General features: G+C 40.8%; 1 protein-coding gene across 3 annotated transcripts in view; it reads right to left on the bottom strand.

The window, feature by feature from the left end:
* Positions 1–19880, bottom strand: part of LRP1B (LDL receptor related protein 1B) — a 4835697-nt gene that overhangs the window by 671842 nt on the left and 4143975 nt on the right. For all 3 annotated transcript variants that reach the window (XM_069616528.1, XM_069616527.1, XM_069616526.1), the window contains exons 63-65: positions 13098–13191; positions 3821–3937; positions 3609–3728 (exon numbers count right to left, since the gene is read on the bottom strand). In XM_069616528.1, coding sequence (XP_069472629.1) covers positions 3609–3728; positions 3821–3937; positions 13098–13191 — 331 coding nt within the window. The remainder of the gene's footprint in view (positions 1–3608; positions 3729–3820; positions 3938–13097; positions 13192–19880) is intronic.

The following is a 19880-nucleotide window of genomic DNA, read 5'->3' as shown; positions in this document are numbered from 1 at the left end:
ACCAGAGACCAGTCTCTAAGCACAGGACTGAGATTCAAACCTATTTTGCTCTGTGTTGTCTTGCTTTCAAGACAAACATGTTGCCCCCGAGCTATCATCCCATTCACTTAGTGAATAGACATCAACCACACTTGCAAAACACACAACAAAGGTGACATCACCACATTGTCATAGACTTGGTTTGTCGGGCCATGCAACCATATATACATTTCTATTTTTATGTGTGTTATTTTGCCTATATGTTTGTTCTAGTAACAGATTTGTGTGTTCCTTTAATATATCACTACCCTTCAAACTTCCACAAAATTGATGCTTTTACATTTGCCGCATGTCCATGATCTGTAAATCATAATTTGTTGCACCTGTGATATCCAGCGCAAAACACTGTTGGCGCTGATTTTTACAAGTGTTTTTCAATATGAAAATCTAACAGAAAAAAAAGCTTTGTAAATCAGGCCCCTTTTACTTAATACATCAAGTGATTAAATATTATTGTTGGTTCATTGTTACTCTAAAGTAAGTCAGAAGTGTATATACCACCCCACTGTATGTATTATGACAAATCATGTGATTACGTCCCTTCTCCCTGAGTAGGAGGCCAGAGAAGTGAGGCCGCTACCCGATAGTCCCACTGGGGGTTGTCCTCAGTGCTGGATCACATGGGGAGGGATTCCCCCTCTGCGATACAGGGAGGACATCACGAGAGAATACAGTACACAAACCCCACATCCACCTTTCAAACACCTTCACACTCTCCATCCTTGTTACCCTCTCCCATATTTTTCTGTGAAGCTACAGATGTAGAAAACACTGAGATGAGGAAGAGCAAGGATGTATGTATGTATGTATGTATTTAATTTTTATATAGCGCCGGTAGCCCGGGGGCATCAGGGCGCTTGTACATAAAACTCTGGTACTACAAGACGGACAACACGTGTGAGACAGACGATGAATACAGATACTATTGCGTAACGAGGTCTCAAGAGAAGTCCTGCGCCCAAGATCTCATCTAAAAAGGTGTGTCTTCAGCATCTTCCTAAAAGCAGAGTGATTGACTTCAGATCTAAGAGATTCGGGGACGCTGTTCCACAGTTTAGGAGCCAGCACAAGAAAGGATCTGCCCAGCCCTGTTTTTAGCTTAAACTTGGGCACGTGTAGGAGGCATTTTCCACCCGAGCGTAGGTTTCTGCTGGGGTTGTAGGGCACTATGTGAGTTTTCAAGTAGGCAGGCGCTGTGCCATAAAGGCACTTGTGTACCAGGCAGAGGGCTTTGAACTTGATACGCTCTTCTACTCTGAGCCAGTGCAGAGCAAGCCTCTCTTCAGTAACATGGTCTTTCCTTTTCAGATTTTTCACTAATCTGACCGCGTTGTTCTGGATCACCTGACAACTAGATAGATCCTTGGATGCGGCCCCCAACAACAGGGCGTTCCCATAGTCAAGCCGTGAGAGAATAATGGCTCTGGCTATCGTTGCCCTGTTTACTTCATTAAGCAGTGGTTTGATTGCTTTCATAAGCCTGAGATAGTATGCTGAGTTTTTTTGGAGGAAGTTAGTCTGGGCGTGAGAGTCAACGACTGAGTCGACCATCATACCCAGAGTCTTCACCTTGGGAACCACCTGGATAATGGCGTTTTTAATTTGAAAAAAGTTGTACTCTGCCCCTAGTTTTTCCAACTGACGACTGGAGCCAAACAACATCAATTCGGTTTTAGAGTCGTTCAGGCACATCCAGTTTGCCTGCATCCAGTCGTCAATTAACTTGTAAACCTTGGTGAGCGCTTCGCTGTCCGTGGCATGATTCCTACGTAGGATGAGTTGAAGAAAGCAATGCTTAAAACCACTTAGATGAGGAAGAGGTGGGGAGCAATGCAGAGTGCTTCGAGGAACCAACAAAAGCAGGCCAGACAATTTGGAGCAAGTAAGACCAACCTGATAATAAAAAGGAATGAGGGACTGACAAGAGTGTGAAACCCACATAGGAGGATCTGCAAGCCAGGGAGATGCCTGGCGTGGAGCAGAGAGTAGACCGCAATTTGAGAGCTGCTCAAGTGTTGTCCCAATTCAGTCTGCAAAGGCAGACCCTCCAGAGAGCTGGAGGAATGAAAGCCAGGTGGAAGCAAGCCAATGAACCATGCGGGCATGGACAGAGCTTCCAGCCGCCCAGTTTTTAGTGATGCAGAGCGCAGCACCCGTGTGAGTGAGAGAAAGAGAATGTGGGAGACCAAACAGAGTTACAGGAGTGCTCTGCATCTACAGAGAAGACCCAACAATTAACCCGAAGTTACAAGCTTTGTTGGGGACACTGGAAGTACCGAGAAGCCCGAGAAGCAGGGTCTGAGATCCAAACAGAAGTGCAGAGACGACCTTAAGCAAATTGAGCCAAGAGAATACCTGGCAGGTTAATGAATCAGTTATACAAGCTAAAATATATAGAGAACCAAGAGGGATCTGGGATCCACCACCACGAAGGGAGAAAGACATAATTAACCCTCTTCTTCCTCACAGTACCTGGCAGGTAAGTGAACCAGGTCTGCTATGCAAAATCCCAATTTTGAACTGCAACGTAAACCAATGAAAGGCTTGGGGGAGGGAATCAATCCCCCATTAATTATATACTGTAAAGAGAGCCCAAGAAACACCTATGCAAGGGAGATATTCCCACAGAGATTGTGTATTGAAAAAAAAGCCTGAGAAAGGCCAGGGCACTGGAGACATTGCCACTGGCATTATACATTGCCTTATTAAGTCATCTTGCATTTGTGAAAGCCAACCTGTAGAAGGTTAGGGGGAGGACACTCGGGACTGTTACAAGATGCTTGACAAAATCCAGAGGGAGGGAGTCATCCCCCTGGCAGTGTGAGAAGTTACACTCAAGAGAACAACCAGGTAAAGGGAGTGATTCTCCTGGGGGTCTTGTGAAGAACAAGAGCAATTGGAAGGAAGGTCAGGGGAAGGGAAATATTACCCCTGAAATTGTGAAACCTGGAAAAAAACAAGATAACATTCTTGCAGAAACAAAAAACAAAGTGAAAGAGATTTTCTTTTCATTGTGCATGGGCGGAGTACACATGCAAGAAAACGTCTGAGACTTTTGAGTTGACCTTTTTGTTAAGAACTTTTATTTTTCTTCAGCTGGAGATGAACATTGATCAACCATCCAGAAGAAGGGAGCCATTCTTCTGGACTGAGAATATCATCACTTTCCTTAGTATAGTTTACAGTGTGAGGGACGAGAACACGTTTTTACACAGGATGGTGGACTTTTTGCTTTAGCCAGGCATCCTGACTGAATCATTAGTTTTCCTTGAGGCAGGAAAACCCCATTAAGTGATAGGGTCAGGTAAGGGTTTTAACATTATTTTCTCATGAATGCAAATTTATAGCAACCAACATGCCACTTGTGTGTCAGTCCTTCTGCACCTTTCTAGTATATCTTACTTATGGCATTGGTATCGATTTCAACTGCCTCCGGGATCGCTATAATGTTGTGAATTACTGACCTTTATATATTAATTTGTCAATGTTTGAAATGGATTTACACCAAAAAACGTACTTAGCAGTGTGCAAATGAGTACATGTCAAATTAATTATCAAAAGAGACTTACGGCAGTCTTTTTCATCCTCCTCATCGCCACAGTCATCATGCCCATTGCATCTTAGGTTAATTGGGATGCATTTCTGTTTTTTGGTGCACTTGAAACGACCTGACAGACAGGTATATGTGTCTGCAAAAGAAGACCAAATCACAATCAGGAACTTATTAATAGGTGAAGTAATTAAACTGAAATCAAATATTCAGTAACCAGTTATCACCTACCACAGTTCAGTTCATCTGAGTTGTCTCCACAATCATTTTCTCCATCACAGATAAATATTGGGAGGGCACAAATTCCACTACCACACTGAAAACGCCCAGTTGGACACTTGAACTCCGCTGAAAGGGATATTTTATAAATGACAATAAAATTATAAGAGGCATATAGACATGCACATTACCAAAGACAGTTACATTTGAAAATCCAATAAGTGAAGTACAGTTGGTATAAATGGTGGCAAGTCTCTCTGAAAACAGTGGCCCATTCCCTGCAAAGTACTCAATGAAATCCCAGAGAAATCGCTACACCACTTGCTCTTCAGAACACTCCTGAACATATGGCGCTAATTTACCAAAAACAACATGCATCAGGAACTCTCTACACATCCCCTTATTCACAAAGAGGAAATGTTTGCTTACACATGGCTAGGATAACCTTCCTCACAACCTAGCCGTATATGTAGCATTTTAAAGTGTTTTTGTTCGCACCTTAATTTCATATCGATTTGCCCCCTGTGCTCACAATAGGGGTCAGACTAGGTCTTCAGTAACTTGAGTTTAGGGCATGCAAATCAGGGTACAGTTTCCACCATTGTTAATATACATATTTGTTTTAAGTTCCCTGCTATTTCCTGGATGTAAATCTACATCCTGTGCACACGTGTTTCTCTTGAAAGCAATGTAAGACCCAGACCAGTCAATAGGACCACTATTTTGTTAACACGCATATCCCTGTACATGGCCTTAGAACAAAAATAGACTTGATAGACAAAAGATGCTGCAGAGCAAACATGTCCCAAAGACACACATTTGTGAGTACAAGGTAGGCTCCAGTGCAAAAGTGATAACAGTGACCGAACAAATATCTAGGGCCCAGGAATGGAAGAAGGGATGTAATTAGCAGTGAAAAGTACTATTTTACAGTTCTTCTTTCAGGAGGGCCAAATCAGACTTTTTGGTACTGTGCAAGTAATTAGAAGATTTCTGGTGTCTGAAATGTATCAAACGGTTCTTGAAAACAGCTCGAAGCAGTTTAATGTCAAAAACACTAGAATCCTGGCTGTTTTAACTCTCTGGGTGTTCTGAGTACAAATCCGTGGCTCAGTGTTAAGATACATTATTTTCTCAGGTGATCCTTCATCACAGTATGATTCTGGGTACCCCAGTGACTGGAATAGAGGCTTGTCTCCCTCTTGTAACAGGTTACATTGGTAGCTGTACTTGAGCAGCCATGACTATTGCAAAAGACAAAAGGTAGGTTGACGGTAGTACAGTGCAAAATCAAATATCACTTTGAATAAAGGTTAGTCCACAGAGATGTTTTATAAACATACTTATTATGTATGTGTTGCATGGATAGTTTAAGGTCACTACAGACATTGGCACATTATGGGAAGGCGTTGAGTCTCTCTTGCACATTAGTCTAAAGAATAAAATACCTCAGAGAAGTCACTAACAGAAAAAATAATCTGCAGTCTAAAATTCTATGCACAAAAAATGCTCCATTTTATATTGTCAATGGCTTCCAACTTTAAATTATGGTCCACACACTCTGTTCTTCAAACAGCATTCTGCTTGAAATCATCAAGTTGAATATGACATGCTCAGGCAGCTGATTCCTCACGTGAATGACACACCGAACCACTGGACATCCAATCTATTTCCTTACATCTTCAACTGGTTAGATGAAATTAGTTGAGATTTTCAGCCCCTTTAGGATTCCAGTGCCAAGAGGCCTGCATTGGATTACCCTTACACTTTACACACAGCTTCAACTCAACTTACCATAACTTGCTGGAACCCGCATACATTCTTACCGGATTTGACAGAGAATGGAGCACATTGGATTGTCTTCTTGACACATCTATTCTGTTTACATCTATAAATCCCCTCTGCATACTCACGTTGTTTCCGGTGGACTTTGGGTTAGGTGTGCTGACCCTATGAACATCAAGGTCAACACAGGAAATCTGGCCCGAGCTGAGCTAATACTCTTCAGTGGAGTGCAGTACAGCCAGTAGAAGCTTCTGGATACCGAAAATCATAGTTATAATACCACTGCATCCTACTGGATGATCCACATAGGGACAACAACATGGCTCATGGGAAGCAGAGGCTCTCTTAGCTGGCAACTCTGCTATGCTGACTCGGTTGATGGAAAAGAGCACTGTGCAAAACCTCTCTTTGTGCAAGGTATGGGTGGCTGGTGTTCTGCATACGTAGTGCTTACATAGCTCAAATGTGTTGATAAAAATGGCTGAAATAAGTTTGTTAAATGGATGATCACTGATCCTTTAAAAGCGAGGAACAAGGGCCTTGTCTGTGTTAACTAACATTGCAATGGTGTTGCCAGATATCTTTTTAGTGCTGTAGACTGATGTCATAATGTGCACTGCTAGTTTATATCATGTTTTCAGTAATGGATGGATTCAAAGACTAAAACAAACAGACCATCTTATAAAACATGTTCTGCTTTAATAACAAAGGTAAAAAACGTATAAACCATAATCATTATAACCCACAAAATGACCCTTCCATTATCATTTCTCATAACATGTACACATGTGTAAAATCATAGCTACATTAAATACTCTAACTACCTGATTCACAAAGATGTCTTTTTTTGGATTCAGTTAAAGGAAAATGCTTGTGCATCCCATTCACTAGTGTCAGAAAATGATCAGGTGATTTACACAGGACTTCTGAATGTGTGCATCTCAGATCCAAACATTCAGACTCTTCTTTGGAATCCCCATGGCAATTGCACCTAGCCTAAGGGAAGAAGTATTTTACCACCGAAAAACACCTATAAATTCAAAATGTGCTGTAATAACATGAATCCTTCTTCTGTTCACAAGATCAATTGTAACCCAAAAAGATGGATACTTTTAGGTTTGGGATACATTTGAATCTGAAACTGTCCCTGATAGGAGAGATGAGATGCCCGAAGATGCAGTGGTGCATAGCCTAACCTGTTGGTCAAACATTCTGTGAGTGAGCCTCACAGATAGCTCCTATAATATGACACACAAATATACAAGGCACTAAGATATATAAAAGGGAGATTATCAACCCATTTTGCCGACACAGAGCACGATAAATTAAGAGGCCAGCCTGTCCTTTAAAACCACCTGTAATCAAACCAATAACAGGTAGGAAAAGCAAATATAAGACCAATAGTAAAATATAATTTCTTTAGAGCCAAGCAGGATTTTCTTACTAATATTATGTCTGCTCGGTTCAGCAATTTAGTCATTGTATGGTTTTTGTCAGTACAAAGACCAGTGATCACCCGTGTGTTCTGCATTAGCGGTACTTGTCTCATTGTAGGGTTACTAGTTCTTGGTTATCCTAAATACTGTCCATGTAACTTGAAGAGATGTATCTGCTTCATTCCAGAAATCAAATGTATATTTATTTTGTTTACAGGTGATCATTTAATGTACTCACCGAGCACAGAACCCAATTCAGGTCCTTCTGAAAAGAAACAATCTGTTCCATTCATACATTTGCAATTCAAAATGTTGGAAACAGTACACACATTGCTATAGATTCTTTCATTTAGTAATCTGGTTGCTTCTTCTTCCATTATGTCCATAGCAAATGTTTGCCTGTAATTGCCTGCTTCGTCCCAAGACTCACTTTTGATGCTTTTTTCCACATGCACCTCTCTGCAGTCATATGGATCCTTTCCCAAAGCTCCTTGTTGATTGAACAGGTGTACTAATAGTAATTCTGGCATTTCCCTGACCTTGTCTAATACCATGTACAACTTTTTTTTAATTTATTTACATTCCAGTACACACAGTACTCTACACAATTTGATATTACACTCACATGTTAAAAAACAGACATTACATTACAATCTCGACACACGAAAGGTTGGAAGAGTAAAATGAATTCATATACTTCTCTAAAATCATTCTTATGTATTAAAAGGAAAAACAACTCCCTTTCTTACAAATCACTTACTAAACACAAATCGATATTGGCATGTTCTACCACCTTCTTTAAGTCAGAGAAGATTTTCAGCAAAAATTGAATCAGTGCTTATTTAACAGCCTGTTGAGAACTTGTCATTAGTCTGTTCCATAGATATTTTTTTAAGTACCTGAGCAGTTGAATGGATAAAAGGACCTGAACTCAGAATCCCATCATTGATGAATGCCGGGCAATCCATCACAAGCTAATGAAGGGTCTTCAGGAGTTCCGTGCCACTTAATCGGCACCAACAAAGTTCCCTAGTAATACTTAATGTAGGTCCAATGACTTCCAGTGTTGGTAAATAGTTCAATCGAAATTTAAAATACCAATCACAATAGACTTGTGAAGGTCATTTTCTGAGATACCTTCTTAGTATTTTCATTGGAGAAAAAAAATGATGTCCTTCTTTTTATATACATGTTATCTTCCTAGATTTGGAATATCCATCATCCTGCCCCAACGTATTGTTTTTGTTTTTCGTCATGTGGTCGAAGTCAAGTCCATCAAGATCTACCACTGTAATAAATGCTTCGCATCTTCACTTACAGTTGCTCAGAACAGGGTTGTAGTCTTTTATTAACAGTTATTTAAGATAAAAAGCAAGACTAAATGTGTCTGTTTTCAATAGCGTATTCAACAAAGTTAAGCTTCTCTTGATGTTCTGTGCCCAACAATACAGCAGACCTAGCTCTACCACCATTTTCTTTAATTATACTTTGAATCATCTAGCATTATATTTTATATTCAAAAAGTGCAACGTTTTTTTTTTATTGTGCAATGACAATAACAACATCTCGCTCTATGTGGTGTACTAGGCCACAATATAATGCATTTTATTTCCTCACTATAGAATTCTCATAATGATCACAATTGGAACCATTGTATACTACAATCCTGTTGGGATTTCAGATGAATCAAAACGATGCAAATCGTTTACAGCCATACTGATGGTATGTATTTTTTGCATACATTTTCAATGTGCATATCATGAAAGCCTGACTGGGTGTTTGCAGATTTCTATGGACAGCACACAGCTGATCAGTTGTAAATGAGTTGTTTGCATCAGCACATTTTCAATTTTATAGCATCTCTTTGCAGAAAGTGTGTTTGTCATGGTGCCCCGACAATGTTTGTTTTCAGATGGCTCATGATGCCTTCAATGGACATGATTTGCAAAGATTGAAATATATATATGTTGAGACAACTCTAAAGTACCTCTGAGTTTGATCATAATGTTTGACAGGACACAGAATTGACACAAACAAATCTCATTTACAAAAGCGTTTTACAATGGCACAATTCCAATGAAAAATGTTTTGTAGGTCAGGCCAAAGATTGCACCTGAAAATATGGGTTTGTGGGGGTGCAATGTACGTTATGCAACATATGAGAAAAGAAAAGGGAATTGTTCAATTCTAACATTTAAATTCATTGTTCACCCTGATGGTAAAATATCACCTGTATATTGTGTTTATTTTTAAACCCATGCTGAACATTTTTGAGAATTTGGTAATCTTGTCCATCGTTCACGTCACTAATGTTAGTTCAATGAAGTGTACATTAATTGTGAAGATAAGCATGGAATGTGCATTTGCACATGTTAGTACGCCAACATAAGTTTTGACTTAAACCTTTTTTGTCCTTTGTCGATTTATGGGCAAGAAGGTCACAGAAATATGTTAGCTCTTTTTCACATCCAACCATGTCCACGCTCTACTTATGGTATGGGCGTACATGGCTATAGTCTATGGTTTATACCCACATATGCATCACACATGTGAAAAACATCAAAGATGTAGATATTCTGCATACCGATAGAAGAGCATGCAGGTACATGGTCCAGATAAGAAGAAAGCTGCTCAGACAATTCTGGTTACATGTGTGAAAGGATCAATAGAGGACAGAGACCTCTTCCGACCTGTGGTAGGTGGACTACCAGGCTGTATGCCAGAACTGTTTCTACACCCGATGTGTGTTATGGGAGTTGGGGGGAGAGGCTACTGCCCTTCCCCCCGAATGTGCCTCTTACTATTCAAGCATTGGGACCACGGTAAGTTGTACCAAACTCTTTCGTGGATTCTCTCTTTTTCGTTTGCAGGGCTGCTTCTCAATGAATCATCAATTCCAGTATGGGGACACACCATGAAATTTACAAATTAATGCTGGTTGTGATTCTTACCCTCCAAGTGGCCACCACATCACCAGCACATCTCACCAGGTCAACAAAGAAAGTTCAGTGCAGCAAACCACAGAGATACCAAGGAGACAACCCAGAACCGACATGGGTGCATAAAAAGGGTGCAGGGCTAAGGGTGGTATTTAAAGATGTCTACTGTTGTAACTTGGTCCCAGGGAAATACATAAAGCAAATTGGCCACAGAGGTCAGGTGATTGTAAGAGCCGAAGGTCAGAGGGAGGTGGCTAGCATCAGGACACATCAGAGTTTAAGGACCAGCACACACAAACAGAGAGCAAGTGTGTGGGGTGAGGTAAGGAGCAGAGTTTGTGGACTGAGAAAGCTCTAAGATAAATTTGGAGGCCTGCCTTTATCCCAGGCTGGACACCTTGTTTGCATGCTGAAAGGCAATTACTATGTACTTACTCAATTTTGCAACCTCTCACGGCCCATCATAGTTTTCCTCCAGTGCCCACACTCTCCTCAAGTATGTCTACTGCCTTCAAAATCTCCCAGACTCCCATCAAAATGGGTTTTGTGTTGCTTACAGCCCACACAAGCTCTCTACTATGCACTGCCAGAGGGAAAGTGGACTTGTGTTGTGAATGAGTCACCAGTGATGTAGGTTATAACCGTTGCTCTATTAACATTTCAAGTCATGCTGCCTGTTTTGGAATGTCATCATCTTCTGTGGTACTCAGCACCAATATTAATACTGGCATGAAACAATGAAGGACATAGGAGGCTTTAAACATGTGTTATGTTTAAGGTCCTGTAGAGGGTTGGTATTACAGGTTTAAATATGTCTTGGGATCCAGATTCCTTTTCTTCAAACAGGTGAGGGTCATCAGGCAAGTGTACATATTTTAACTCACCCTGCAACCTTGAGTGGAGGCCTCATGCTCCTTTGATATCATTCAAGTCATCATTAACATAAATAAACCCTCCACATAGGGTTATGTTCACAACACCGTGAAGGTGAAGATCCATGACACTCAGCTTGGTGTCCCACTTACAGGCTGTGATAAAGATTGGTGTCTTGCTTATAAGTGATACAGAAAAATACACCTTTACAATTGACCACACACTAGAGGAGTTATGTATGCATCCGAGATTCACCCCGTCTCTTCCATGGCCATAGGAGCTGGTCATAAGAGCAGCAAATGGAATTGAGTTGTTTGTGTCAGGAGTAAGGTTGGTGAGGATTTTCACGCATGAGGATGGTGTGCGATTCAGGTAAAGGAAGGGGTACTGTCAAGAGAGAGTGGCAAGTCAAATGTACAGAAGAGAGGGAGAGACCTATTGCATTGAATGATATTAAGCACAGCAAAGACCATACAAAAGGAGCAAACAGACACAAGAGGCTCTCTAAGGAAGGGATATAGGGGACATAGGTGGGGGGGGCGGTTGAAGGGCTGCATGGTTGCCAGTACGTGCTATACTTGTTCTTCATTGTAAGGAGTGTGACTGGTGTAACTGTGATATGTGAGGCTAACGCCAAGAATACATTTTAAATATATGCATAATGTGCCCCATTCATGGAATTATCTGTGCGGAAAAGAGGGCACTTGTGTGCGCAACTGCATGTAAATCTGTCTTTGTCGATTCATGGAACCAAATGTCCAGTACTTTCCCTCAGACTTGCGTGGAGTTTGCGCTGGCTCAGCACGTCTGTGGTAGCTGTTGAGGGCATTGCGTGAGACTCTGAGCAGAGCGTGAGCATGGGCGTGGCCTGCACAGAGGGCTGGGAAGGGGGCGGAACACCAGAAAAGGGGAAGAACTTGCAAAAAAGTGGGCATTCCGAGGGACGGCCTGCAGGCGGTTCCTCGCATGCCCATTATTGCACAGCACAAGACGTATTCATGGATTTGATCGCGCAAATTCTTGGATGGGTTGTGGCCATGCAAATCCTTCATATGATCCGCTACCCAACCCAAGGCAGGCGCAAGAACACTTGTGTGTAGGATTTTCTGTTAAATAATGACACAGCATTTGGAATGCGCAATTGCTGATTGGGTCCATCTAATGTAACATTTTCACTGGTGTATACAAGCTATCAAATACACTTCGAAAAATCTGTGTTGATTGTGCTCACTCTAATGGTCTAAACATATACTATATTTTACATAATTTTTGCAAACGAGTGACAGGATTTCGTGAATATGTTCTTCCTGTGTGAAAATAAATGTAGGGAAACAGAAAGCAAACTGATTTTCCGCGGCGCAATGTTATTTTTATGCCATACAGCAAAGAGTGAACCACAAGCAGGCTACTAACCGCTTGCCCCAGTAGACATTTGTATGTAATATGAATTGAGGAAAATGTGTTTTTTCATTCCAATACATAGTTAAACACTCGTATGTACTGGTTACCACAGTTGCACAGTTTAGATAATTTGAACCCAGAGAGTGATTAGCAAAATTGGCATGTTTATGTTGCTTGCACATACATGTACCCATGTTCCACAAATAAAAGCGGTTTCATTGATCATGCATAAATCGATATGTGCATTGAGGGTATAACATAACTATATGAAAGCTATAATTGTTTTCAGGAGTAACTCACAGGTAAACCTGGACACATATTTGAATTATTTTTCAATTAGAAACTTTCTTTTAAATATCATGATGCATAGCTGTATTGTTGTAGCCGCCAAGATTCAAACAATGTTCATTTATTTAGTTGTGTATGTAATTAATTATTTTGGTTTTAATAAGATGCTAAACATTAGCAATGTCGTTTTGTAGATATATTATACTTGATTTCAACCAGAAGAATGCATTTACGATTAATTATTGTACATACAAAATAAAAATAAATGCTACTCAAATTATAAGTTAGAAGCAAACCCTGCTGTATGTTTCTGTGTAACAATATTGCATGGACACAGAAACTGCTATACAAATCCTATTCGCTTTTAAATATCATATCCATATTGGCATTGTAAAGAACACCAAACACCTGTTAAAATACGGTTGCAATTAAACGAGAGAATACATTTCAGAACAGCTACGGTCATGAAATAACAGTACATATGTATTTTCTTAATTGTGAATTCTCATACCAACTTGTTTAGACAGTGCATTTCTAACAGATTTATAAAAAGAAAAATATGCTTACGACAATCAACTGGTTCATCTGATCCATCCCCACAATCATCGACAGTGTCACATTTCCACCAGAATGGAATACATTTGTCAGTGCTGCAGTGGAACTGAAAATTTTTTTTAAAAAAAACAAGGTTTTACATTTGATGTGGTAAATAGATATTTTTGTTAAACATATGTTTTAAAACAATATAAAACATTGTAAACTATTTTGTTGCATCCGTAGTCTAATTTATCTACATATCTATCTATTGTCTATGAGTATGTGCCTGTGTGTGTGAAGGTATTTTCATCTATTATTATTATTATTATTATTAGTATTAGTATTATTATGTAAATAAGGCAATGCCAGTTTTGGTGCTGATTAGCATAGCAGCATAAAACTGTAATTTTCTTCTGACACCTCACATGAATTTAGAGCAAACTAGAACAACAACTGAACTTACGATAACCATATTTGCCAGGCACTTTGGGTGATGCATGCATATTAAGTGAATAAAACAGAAGTTTTCTTTGTATGTTTATTGTTTAAAGGAAACCCACATGGAGATATTGTGCCACTGGAGGTAAATCCACCCCTACTGGCAATACACAGCTGGTATTACCAGCACAGCAATACTGGACTAATCCCCCCTATAGGACTCCAAGGAACGGGATTTCCACCACTTAGAATCTTTGTGTAATTCTGTCAGACCAAGTGGCGGAAACAATAATTCTGTTTGACGTAACTTGGAATGAGGAGCATTGCCGTCTACTGCCAATATGTGCCAATGATACTTGAAATATCTGTACATTTTTTGATTGGTATCAAAACAAAATTTAAATAACCAAATGTTTGCAATGGCAGATGTCCAAGGTAATTAATCTGCTTGTTCCACCAAAATACACAATAAACATGACCGGTAACATTTGTGAATTTTTCAAATCTCAGAAAATAATATAATAAGTGAAAAGGGTGACAAAACAATCCAAAAATCCCTCCCTTGGTGTATTTTAATAATGCCTGAGAGGTGTTCAATTATAAATGCTATCCACATGATGGAGTCATTATTGGGTTTTAAAGTGGGTAGAACTAAAGATACACAACATTTGCTTATCTCAGATGCCCAGTGCCTCACCAACCCACCCAGTACTTTCTGAACCTTTCCTATGAAATCATTTGCCTGTTTATATTTTGCTTTTCACATCCGTTCTGTGGAGCCTCCATTCGGTGTGCATATTTGAGTGTAGGCAAGTACGAATCTATGGGATTTATAAAGTAAAACCAAGCTGTGTAGCAACAGCGTACTGTACATATGGGACCCAGGCACGCGGTTAAAAATAATGGTTTGGGGTAAGATGAAGAGCCATGCAGGCAGGACAGAATACGATAAGGGCATACATTTATTTTTATTTATTTATTACATTTTATATAGCACTTTAAGCCAAAGCACTTTACATGAAACAACATGTTATACATAAGAAGCAATTGCAGCAATAAGCAATTGACAAGATGTTCTTTGAAGAGTAAAGCATTCATGTCTTTTGTGAAATGTAGGATAATAATGGACAGTCTTATCAGCAATGGTAGGTTATTCCAGAGGCAGGGAGATATTTTCTCTCTTGCAACCCTTTCTTTGAAGACTGATAATAAAGTAGCATCTGGTGGTGTCATGCCACCCAGAGATGGTAAGTTTCAGGACCATTTTGTGATGTTTTGCTTGGGATTGCTTTGAAGGTGATACAAGCTGGAATGTGATGCAATTTCTAATTTCTATTTCCATACATGTTATATGGCCAACTTAGCTACTCAGAGTATTACATTTCAGGAGAAGACTCAGGGTGAGTCAATTGGTAATATAAACTTTATCATCACAACACCGAGGTGACAATCTTTGTACCTATTTCATACTCACAATAAATTACATTTTAATTACTATTCTTAGAAGGAGGTGCGGTTGCACAGTTCTGCCTATTCTGGATTTAACAGGACATTGATATTTGGAGCATTAAAGTTACTGAAATCATGTATTGGAGAAAATGCGTTCATACTTACACTTTCCTTTCTTTTTCTTTACTCTTCAATTTTTTTCTCCAACAAAAACATACATTTATACTATTTGGACTTTGGATGTGTATGAATATCTTTCTACATGTTTTTGTCTCATTGATCAAATATTGCTTGACATTAATTGTATGTGATGGTAACTAAAATATGATGGCAACTGAAATGTGTTCAACACCGTTACTGGGCACAACAATATTTGGACTGTGTTTATCAGTTGTGTGAATTACCTTATGTTTAATGTAACACTTCGTGTAATATTCGAAAATGTATTTTTTACTATTTAATTTATATTGTGATAGCGCGTTAATGAAGCCTTTAGAATGACCAGAGGTCGAAGCACTTGTCGGCTCAGCGCTACTATAAAAAAAAATGACCATATAAACCAAGAATTAACCTACTTAATTTGTATTTGGATATTACATATTGGGAAAAGCGCAGAGTATTACTGGGTGGCAACCTACATTACTCACTGCGACTCAGGGGACAGGGGCTGAATCCCCACCACCCATATACTGCGACTATCTTACAATAGTTGTTTTAACTACAACCTGAGCGCACGCTGGTTCCAGGGAATCCCCAGACTTTGTACAACATGAACTAGAACCAACTTCCAGACTGGACAAGTCTGTTTAATGCATGGTGGCACTTTCACAATTAACCAGCCCAACAAAAACAGCAGGACAAGCTGTGAATTATCAAGTATCTCTCACATCAATATAGTATTCAAGATCTATTGAATCACACCTGAGCAACTGCTAACCACACCGGAATCGGTATACATGGGCATAGCAGACTCACATTTCTTTTCTACTCATCATCCTGCACAGCACACAACAGCCAATAGTGGGGGATAAACGGTGGTAATGGAAAGGTTGGCTGGAAACAGCAGCGGGATTATCTATTCTAGAGGCTAATTGAAAGAGCGGAGTTGTGGGGGAGGAGCAGAAGTTGAGCAGTAGGCGAGGGGTATACACACATTGGGCCTCATTCCGAGTACGGCGCTAACCAATGGCGCTATTAACGCCTTGGTTGTCGCCGATCCAGGACCGGCAGCGCCTTGGTGGATGGCGGAATTACCGCCCCATTCCAAGGGTGGCAGGGCGGTAATTCCCCAATCCCCATTTACACTTCCCCATTCCCATTTATGCCCCATAGCGCATAATGGGAGTGGGGAAGGCGTTAATTACGCCACCGTAAATTACGGTGGCGTAATTAACATCAAGGTCCCTTAGCGCCATGGTTTTTAACACCTGCTAAAAGCAGGTGTTAAAACCTCCATGGCGCAAAGGGAACTCGGAGTATGGCGGTAAGGGATTACCGCCACCGCTCTCGTTAGCGGTGGCCGCTATCCCTTACCGCCATACTCGGAATGAGGCCCATTGGGTTGAAGGGGTACATGTGCAGTCAGAGAGTAGGGAGATGGAGAGGAAGAGAGTGAGGTCGAAGTTAGATTCAATTGTGTCTGGAGGCTACGAGAGAAGGGAGGCAACAAGTGAGTACAAAGAGGAAAGCTGCAAAATGACAGTGCATGATATGCAGTTAAAGGGATAGGCAAATGCAGAAAGTGGAGAGAGGGCATTTACCAAGAGGGAGAGGGTAAATGGGTAAGCATAAGCAGAACGTGGAATTTGCCTTGGAAGGAGCATGAACATTTGTTTGAGTTGGGCTCAAATGGGGCAATATGCTACCAAAAGACAGTTAGGAAGCGTTATCGGGAATGTCATTTGAATCTTTAGCATAACAGCTGAAATGTAGTGAATTTAGAGTCAATGTGTTAAAGGAGTATTATGTGCAAAAGCAGGAGTCGGTGAATGGTGTGCACAACAAAGTCCTTGCATGACCCGGAGCTCTGGCCCTAGGCTCTTTCCAGCCTTAAGTAGTTCAATCAGTGCATTTTGCATTCTGATTTTGTGATAACTGCTGATTTATAAGAAGAGATGATAAGGGGGAGCCATGAAATGGCCAATATCTTGGCATTGTCAAAAGGGGAAAGAACCTGTTTCAGCAGGGCGTGGGGGGCCAAGGAGAAGTCCAACGCCAGTACTAACCCAGAGGGAAAGGGAACATAAGAGGACCCTAATCATGCTCGCTAGTGCAGTATTTATCAAAGCTGTGCATCTTTGTCTCAAGTCATGCCTTCAATACAAGATGCTTGTCAGTGATTCTCTGTGCAAGACACCAAGTAGAAACATCAGAATAAGAACCAAGATTCAACGCTACATCCATGAACAGAAAGCAGAAACCTGAACACAAACAACTTGCACCACAATATTCTTTGATCAACAGGGGGAAGAGACAAACCAGCTGATTAATAGGGAAGCTATGGCACCCATGCAGACCTGCAATACACGGATCAGTAATCTGCAGTGGAAAGAAAGAGACCAGCAGATAGAAGCTATAGCGTTTAACGTGGCAGGCCAACGCACCAGGTGGTGCTGCTGAACAACAAAAGTGTATGAGTGCAAGGACCCACACACTCCCTAGACTACCAAGGAATAGGATGGGGGAACCCCAGTCCCTGCCGATAGAACTGATCTCAGGTGCACTGGAAACAGGACTCTAAACAGTTGTCTTCCTGGGTTGGCATTAATGTTTTATGGCAGGCCCATTTGGAAAATGTGTTCCAGCTTCATCCCCCTACTTATGACTTTTCCCTTTTTCTTCAACACACAACAGGGGGCAAACAAAAATCCAGTTTGAACAAGGACAGAGAACCAATGACACCAGAGGGAGTGTGTTCCAGGAGGCAAAATGAAGCAGCAGGCTTTTTGTTTTTTTAAGGTCAGGGGACCAAGTACGTGGACAACCCAGAGACCAGCAGTAGATTGTAAGGAACCGTGAAGTGTGTAAGTGATTTTTAGTGAAGGTGAGGTATTGCCTAATGAGTGAACGTGGTATTGCAGTGTGAGATTGTGCGCTAGAGTGGTGAGTGTGGTTAGGTGGGTCAATGTAGGGAGTGAGTTTTAAGTGTATGATACTGGATGAAAGGAGGGTGAAGGAGTTGGAGGGAGGAAGGAATGCATAGTTGTGTGAAGTAGGGAGTACTACTGTGGAGGACAAAGTAGGAGTGCAGACGAGGAAGTAGTAGTGTGGAGGCAGGGATAGTAGTAATTGGATGGAGAAAGGAGTTGTAGTGTGAAAGAGGGTGTTGCAGTAGTTATAGCGAGAAGAGAGTAGTAGGGAAGAAGGAGTAGTACATGTTGAAGGGAGTAGTAGTATAGTCGAGGAGGACTAGTGTCGAGGAGCAATTAGCAACATCAAAGGTGGAAGGCAAGGCCTAGAAGGAGCAAGAGACATCATACAGACATAAAAGGAGAGGGAAGACAGCAGTGGAGGGAGGATTTGGAGCACACGAAAAGCAAAAGGAGGAGAGACGGAACAGAAAACATGCATGTGATATAAAACATGGCCATGATAGAAAGGAGACCAAATGGTTCAGTGTGTCAGAAACGCACAATCCCACAACCACTTTTATAACAATATCAACTGGCTAGTGTAGGCAACGTTTAGGAAGTCCCTGAGGGAGTTTTGATAGAGAAGGTTTTCTTTCTCTGGTTCTTCACTTCGAGGCTAGGGATGCCTGGGTCAACAAGGGGGCAATTTATAAGATGAGCGAAAGAGATGGCCACAGGCCACACCAAATATTAATGAACACACTTGAACCATCTCAGAGCACTGGGAGTATTATTTGAGCCATCTGTAACCGAGAATACAGTTAAGGTGCAGCTGGACTGACAGATGAGCATTCTTATTTCATTATTATTGTATCATACAGTTAAATGTATAATACATATATTTTTAATTATAGTAATACTAATACCAATACTACTACTACTAATAATAATAATTGTAACAATAATCCAAGAGGCTGTGAGTGTCCTTCCATTATTAATATATCTAATAAAAGTTTGCTCACTACATGACATCAGTGGTCTTCACAAGTTCGACGGTATCCCAGAGGTGTATCCCCGGGATACTGCCAACGCAAATAGCGTTACCGCAACTCAGTCTGGCGCTTCTAGCTTCATATCCCGTGTTCCGGTTGGGCTGTACATCCCCATTTTATTCAGAATCCATGAGGCATTTTCGGTGCATTTACCGTGGCGCATATTGCACCACAGTAATTGCGCTGAAAATAGGTGGAAAGTCGACAGATTTACCTCGAGCTGCAGGTGAAGATCGCAACCATCCACCCAAACTCGGGATTGGGCGGAGCGGTATTGCAGCGGTAATAGCTTTACCGCTGCATTCTGATTGATCCACCAACCTGTGATGAGGCTCATTGTCTCTTCTATGCCTCTATGATAATGCCATCCCTACCCACGACAGATAGAACGTTTCTATTGCGTAAAACACCTCTTCCCTGGTTATTGTTTTAAAAAAATGCTATATAATTTTGGGGAGAGTGATGCTGAGCCACAGAATGACAGCCAGATCATGGGCTTTCTCAGCATAGTGGATAAAGGAATGATGTCCTATCATTAGCTGCATCTTTCTCTCTAACTAGCTGAGGCAGGGGTTGGCTGATCGTATCATTCTACTTTTGCACCCTTTTCTCATCTTTCTCAAAAACGGGCTGAAATAGCTGATATCTGCACTGGTTCTTAGCATGTGTCTTGTTTGAATAAATCCCATACAAAGCCACAGTCACCAATAACCTGATTAATTTACCCCGTGTAGTGTGTCTGTGTATTCTTGTGTTGAATCTGTGAAATGTAGTAATGTATAGTCAAAAGATCATTAGAGATT

This window comes from Ambystoma mexicanum, chromosome 9, assembly GCF_040938575.1.
Source record: "Ambystoma mexicanum isolate Mex_15411 chromosome 9, UKY_AmexF1_1, whole genome shotgun sequence".
Classification (NCBI taxonomy): domain Eukaryota; kingdom Metazoa; phylum Chordata; class Amphibia; order Caudata; family Ambystomatidae; genus Ambystoma; species Ambystoma mexicanum.
Note: the sequence above shows the minus strand (reverse complement) of the source record. Positions and strands in the feature narration are given on the sequence as shown.